The 7,165-nt window shown below is 40.4% G+C and overlaps 1 protein-coding gene across 1 annotated transcript; it reads right to left on the reverse strand.

Annotated features, from left to right (window-relative positions):
- Window positions 1-714: 714 nt before the first annotated feature.
- Window positions 715-6,910, reverse strand: LOC308295932 (palmitoyltransferase ZDHHC12-B-like). Its single transcript, XM_080739009.1, has 5 exons — window positions 6,596-6,910; window positions 5,934-6,067; window positions 5,097-5,183; window positions 3,913-4,079; window positions 715-3,186 (listed from the first exon to the last, which is right to left on the reverse strand). Exons 1-5 carry the CDS (start codon window positions 6,690-6,692, stop codon window positions 2,871-2,873), a joined length of 801 nt encoding a protein of 266 aa, XP_080595135.1. The 5' UTR covers window positions 6,693-6,910; the 3' UTR covers window positions 715-2,870.
- Window positions 6,911-7,165: the final 255 nt, after the last annotated feature.

Here is a 7,165-nt window from a genome sequence, read left to right on the forward strand (position 1 = left end):
TTGTTTTTTTATGGTTATTTTTCAAGTTACTGGACACAAACTAGACTCTTTGGGTTCCTTTTGGGAGGTCTAATTTGAACTTTACAAGTATGTAACTCTGACAGTATACAAATGAAACCAAATGGACCCTTACGGGTCCATTTGGTTTCATTTGTATACTGTCAGAGTTAAGTGGAGCCCTTGACATTTTAAAGTTTGAGAACTACTGATTTAGACCAAAATGCAGGTTTAAATTGAATTCTGCAATGAATCTCTGTATTAACAATTTAACAGGATTTCTTACAAGGCTCCCTCAGTTGTCATTGTATCGTCTCAACGATAATTATCACCATATCTCCCACCCCTACTGTGGAAGTGGGGTGACTGGGTGGCAAAGGGATTGTCATAAAACACAAGGTCCTGTGACCTCAATCCCACAGCAGGCAATGTGTCCGTGTCCATCTACAGCTGTATGTCTGGTCAAAGTGTCCTTTTAGCAATACACTGAACCCTCACCCCCTTTAGTCATTGTAAACCACTCTGGATAAGAGTGTCAGTCTAAAACCTCAGTGTAAAAGGCAAGCTATCGTTATTACAGGTAATTATTTAGCTACAGTAGCTCTTTCTAGTTTCTGCTGCTGAAACTACATGTGAATGTATGTGTATGTGGTGCATCCTGACTAGGAATGTAGGCCAATACATGTGTACTGTACTGTATATTAATAAAGATTAGTGTTTATTGTATCCTTGAGTCAATGAATAAAAAAAAAGAACAAACCCAGTACAAAATGTAACATTTGTATCAAACATGGATCTTAAACTAAAGTGCATAGAATGTCATCACACCAGAACCACTGAGCAATTAATAACTCCCAACGACGAGAATAATTGGCTGACATCACTACTAGAGGTAGTCTGATATATCGGATTGAATATATCAGGCCAATATTAGCATTTTCAGGATTGGTGGCTAAGGACACCAATATGGTGTCTTTTTTTAATAGATAACAATGCAGATTGTAGATGAAGATGCTAATTATCCAGTGTAATTCTATGTTGTTGTTGTCACATCTCTTTTGAATACATAAAAAATAACATTTCAAGTACTAGATCTAGTCTATACCAGACTTCATATGAGAATCAATATTGGCCTTGAAAAATCCATATTAGACAACCTAATCACAACACCAATTAACTATCAAAACTACAGCACATTAACTCATTTAGGCCTAGAATTATTGAATGCTTCAACCAGTGAAAAATAGCAGATATACAAGCTCACAGTGCCGCACTGCGAGCTTGTAGATCTGCTATTTTTGAAAAAGTCATGAAAATGTGTGCAAATCTTTGAATATATGTATTTTCAAAGCGAACGTTTGTAACTAAAATGTTGCTTCTGGGTGGTCCCTGGAAGTAGATATTTTGAAATGCGGGTCCGTGGCCAAATAAATATCATTTTGGGGGTCCTTCACATGAAAAAGTTTGCGAACCACTGACATCGTAGTCTCTCAAGAACAGACTAACTGAGCTCCAGTTCAAGTGAAAAGGACCTTTTCTTTGACAATGGCTGGCCAGATTGCTGACATAGAAACATAGGGTTTTTCAAAAAATATTAGAAGGATTCAAAAGACACTTATAGAATTGGGTCAAAATTCAAATTTTCAAGATTTTTCAAAAATAGCAGATCTACAAGCTCGCAGCGCGGTACTCGCGCTGTGAGCTTGTATATCTGCTATTTTTCAATAGTTAAAGCATAAAATAATGATACACAATTATGTGCATCCAATTAGAAACATTATGGCTGCACAATGAACCAGGCTTTTATTGTCATTAGCGAATGAATCTCAAGTCATTTTAAAGTGGTGATTTTGTGTTTCACAATTGGGTAATTGTGAAACTTCACAATTAGGTAATAATGAAACTTGACATCTTATTTGGTAAGCCTTTGCATGCCACAGTTAGTTGCACCTTGCCCTCATCTCGTCATTACACAATGGTTAGTAAGAACATTGTACAACCCACCTCCCCATCCATCAGGCTCACAGCGGCACAATAAAATCACATACATACCATATGACCAAAGATATGACACTGATAAACACAATGAACAAGTAAAAACATCTTTCTATCATGAATTAATTATTAATAATCGTGATTAATCAAAATAATCATTATAATTTCAGCTATTATCGTGCAGCCCTAACAGACCGTAGAAATTATTGCGACCAAAGGTCGCAGTATACCATGAGAAATGTCGCAGCTTGTCTCCGTCTGTGTCAGTACACATTTTTACAGAATGTGGTTCTATGGGTTTGTCGCTCTGACATCATGCTCTGATGTCACTGTGATGTCAGGGGAACCACTCTTTAACAGAATGGGTTTGCCGCTCTGACATCACGCTCTGGCTTGAGATCCCTTTTATGTCCATATATTTTATGCCCATATATAGTCGACAATGTGATGTCAGAACATGCCCATATATGGGCATTCCCAGATTACACTTGCAATTAATTACGTCTTTGTCCGTTGTTATGCCCATATATGGAGATCCCTGTCCCGATGTCATCAATATCAAGGGCATATGTGGGAATGCCCATATTTGGTAATGCCCATATATGGGCATATTCACATCACATTGTTGACTATCATGCAGGGATCTCCATATATGGGTAACTGGTCCGATATACGTATATCACTGGCCAGATAGTCAAGAATTGGCGCTGCCCTGAGGCATCTTACTCGTTCGTTTTGTACGTTATTGTCCAATAACCAACAACAAGGTAGCAACAAAAAGAATTACAGACTACAGATAGTGGTGGCGGGAGTGCTTGTTTTAACCCCCTAAGAATAGTCTATAGCCGTTTTGGCATAGAATATACCGTCTGAGGAAATTAGACAGGATTGTTGCTATTCCTGTTGTAGGTCTGCTCCCAAACAACGGTCCGACAGATGCAGAAAAAATCCCACAGGTTGCAGATGACGCCGCGGTCAAAAGGGTTCTCGTCGTCTCCGCAGTTCTTCAGGTACGATATCCTGTGTCGTGACATGAACTCCCAGGTGGTGGAGTTGACGGAAACCAAGTAGAGGTGACAGCCGAGCAGCAGCACCACGACAACGGAGAATATGCCCAACAAGCCCAGCGATGCCAAGAGGAACCCGTTGACCCTGAGCCATACCTGCCACGTACTGCCGGACGAAATGCCTGTCCTGAAAGACAAAGAACAAGGTCATTTTGTTTTACCCAAAGCATGGTACATAGAAGTACATAGTAGTGCAGGTATAAATCGGGGCATTCACGAATAGTGATTTTTAGTATTTGAATTATTCGACCTCAAAGTATTCGAATAGTCGAATATTCGACAGGACTGGCCAAAATGTCAAATATTAAGTAAGCAAGAGGCAAACATTGTGAAAATAGCAGATCTACATGATCACAACGCCTCGCAATATTTATCTGTGGAGCATTAACTAATTCATCCACCCCAGGAGCATTGACAACTCATTCTTATGACTTCCTATCTCACCAAGCTTTATAAACTATATATTTTTTAAAGAGAAAACAAAAAAAAACAACGAATATTCGACTTCGGTGAACAACGTCGAATAGTGACTTTGATATTCGATTATTCAAATATTTGGTGAATGCCCTAGTATAAATACAATTAGTGTGTTTGAATTTTTCTTTTTTTTCTTTTTCATTTTCAAACAACATTTTAGTAAATTAATGGCTACACATTTCTTTAGCATAATCCCAAAAATGAAATAAAACAGGGTATAGTATACTTAGTTGCAAGTCTGTGCTGTTCATTGAAAATAGCTCATCTACAAGTTCACAATGACCCACATAGCATGGCAGCGCACTGTGAGTTTGTGGACGTAGATCTGCATAGATCTTTCCAGACATAAGGAGGAGCCATTGTTTTCCCCACGTACAAAGCTATCTGAAGCGCCCAGAGCAGAGCGACCAGCTGCACGATGAGGTAGACGATGAACCAGCGGTGGTTCCTCTCCCCCACACAGTTCTCTATCCAGGGACAGTGATGGTCAAAGCGGTGCACGCAGTGTTTGCACGTCTGACAATGCCTGGCTCTCATAGGCTGCTGCTCAACAGAGAGAGAGAGAGAGAGAGAGAGAGAGAGAGAGAGATACTTTTATCAATTAAGTCAGTGTAATGTATGAAAGAGACACAAATAGAGTTTGTTGGTTCATATACAGATTGTGATGATATACAATTCAATTTCAATTCAAAGGAGCCTTAAGCCCCTTTTCCACTGACATGGCCCAACACCACACCACTCCACACCGCCCACTTGAGCCAGGTTTTCCACTACAAGGACCTGGTTAGAGTGGTGTGAAAGCGGTACTAAACGTGGTACTAAAAAGTATCCAATCTAGAATAGGTCTGAGCTAGGCCAAACAGGGCCAAACAATTCATAATGACTGATCACTCACTGACTTTTCATTTAGACCACCAGGATATAGTTGTAATGGATGATAATAGATTCTATTGTGTTATAACCACTATTGAAATCTATTAGTGTATTATAATTATCATAGTAATACCTTAATACTTTATAGTGTATTATAATCACAGTTATAATCCATTATAGTGTATTATAAATAGGATAGTTGTAAATAATACAAATTTATATTGTATTATAATCACAGTTAAAAGGGTAAATTTGTTTCTTACCGATAGGGGTACTTTTGTGTAATGGAAAATGTAGATATTTTTATGTGGTGCGGTGTAGTGTTGTGTAGTGTGGTGCTAAAGCTGCAGTCGAAAAGGGGCTTGCCTTTATTGGCATGAGAAAACATACGTTTACATTGTCACGGCAAGAGTGTCACAAATAAAAATACAATGCAGAAACATGGTAACTAACTTTATTGTTTACACACCACAGTGGTTGATTTTATCAGGCTATTTAACTATTTTACCAGCCCAATTATGTTTATAGATTTAGAATAAAATGCGTTCATGTTAAGGTGCCTGGCAAACTGGCACATGGCTCACAGATCAGATGAACTTAACCACAATTTTACTGCATTTGTCAGGTGACGGTTTGTATTTTTCCAAAGTGACACTGGGTGAACAACAACTGTGAAAGTAGCTCTACCTGTAGCAGACAATAGCCACAGCGACGCAGCCTCGGGGTGGACTGAGGTATCATCACCTCCAATTCCTCACTCGACCCTTGAGGGCTCTGTGGGGGAGGGGGTAAAAAGGCAAATCCATAACACAGTAAAATCCTAGGTATTGATTTGTCCATCTCGAAGTGTGTACAAATGGAACAAAATGCACGCGTAAGTGTTAAATTAAATCTACAATCCTGAACTTTCGAGCAAATAACTATATTTTAGCCAATCTGTATTCTGTGTGGTAGAACATAATACAAACTAGCACATCTGAAGTGGCTGAAGGTGGTCCCCCTACTCCTCTATTGACCCTGGTGTCGGGTAGAATGTTTAGGTCTCAATACTGTCTGCCTGAGGGGATTCCATCTCGTCAGAGTAGTACTAGAAACCCACGGGGGATGAAGTCATGGAGCTTTAATGTGATCATTTTACTGTGCAGCATGTGTAACGCCCAGGATTTGAACCCGGGTCTCCGCCTCCCGCGTGAAAGTACAATATCTTAACCATTCATCCAAAAGGATATCCCTATGGACCTAGGGAGATACTAGACTTTTGAAGCCATGAGGCAGAGGCTGCGAGTCACTCTTGACCTCCTCTCACAAGGGAAACCCGATCCGGGTCACGGCACGAATGTGACGCCCGGGATTCAAACTCGGGTCTCCCACGTGAAAGTCCAATCACGTGCGAGTCCAAGCCTGATGGCCTCAAAAGTCTAGTATCTACCTATGGACCGAGGGAAATACTAGACTTTTGAGGCCATGGCTGAGGCTGCGAGTCACTCTGCTACACATGATGTTGTTGTTCTAGTTCAGGCCTACCTTTACAGTGTCAGTGAGAACAAACCCTGGGTCCATCAGAGACACTGTGAAGTACAGCATCACTGACAGCAGCACCAGCAAGGAGAACACAATGGGCTGCAGCAGCTCCCCATGCTCTTCACACCTGCGCAGATCTACAAGAACACAACACAGAACACACCATGCTCAATGATTATGTTGTGGTTCTCAAACTTTTTCATGTCCCCAAATTGACAGTTATTAGCCTGTGGACCCCCATTTGAAAAGATATGCCAGGCCAGGGATGAAGATTTTTACGGCTCTTGCAGTGATTCTCAACCATTTTAATTTCAAGGACCCCCCAGTTTGACATGCATTAGGCTACAAAACCCCCCATTTAATGATTATTTCTATCTCTGAGATCCCAATTTATATTGTAAAATCAATGTTAATTTAACTCGAGTGTATAAACGGAACCAAATCCATGGGTCCATTTGGTTCCTAATTATCATTTATCTGGGGATCCCCTGGAACTCCCTCAAGGACCCCTGGGGGTCCCCGGACGGCCGGACCCCACTCTGAGAACCAATGTAATAAAGCATGTATTTGCCCACTACAAAATACAAATCGAAGCTAATCTGGGTCAGTTTTATGTTCATGTATTTAGCAAACGTGCTTAGCACAGTGTGCCTTGCATGACTTACCTGTGTTGTGTAAAAACAGTATTAACGTTATAACCCAGGTAAGGACCGTATGTGTCGTCCTAATTAGAAACCCAGTGCGGAACATGTTCTCCAACATTCTAAATAATCCACTGTCGGCTAACTACTTAGCTGCGGTGCTCATGTTTCTAAACGACAAAATGATTCATTATCATAGAGTTATAATATGTAGTTCATTATAGATGGCTAACGACACATTGCTACCAATTACATTGCGTTGACAGTCCTTAAATAGAAGCATTTAATGAAGTTTAATTGTTGAATGTGCAGCGATAAATAAATATCTATGGAGCTATTGGCACCATAGGATTGGCACAGAGTCAACCATTCCTGCTTCCGTGTTTTGCTACGGGGAGTACGGGCAGTCACTTGGGACAAACTGCTTACAGTGGTTTTCAACCAGTGGTCCGGAGACCACCAGTGGTCCTTAAAGGGGTTCCAGGTGGTCCCCAGCTAAATATTATATGTGGAGTTGGTAACCAAAAGGACCTTATTGATCTTGAACTAAGAGTGGTCCATTTGGTTTCATTGGTAAAGTGTTACTTAATTTTC

This window comes from Nannobrachium achirus, assembly GCF_963921795.1.
Source record: "Nannobrachium achirus genome assembly, chromosome: 12".
In the NCBI taxonomy this organism is placed as follows: Eukaryota; Metazoa; Chordata; class Actinopteri; order Myctophiformes; family Myctophidae; genus Nannobrachium; species Nannobrachium achirus.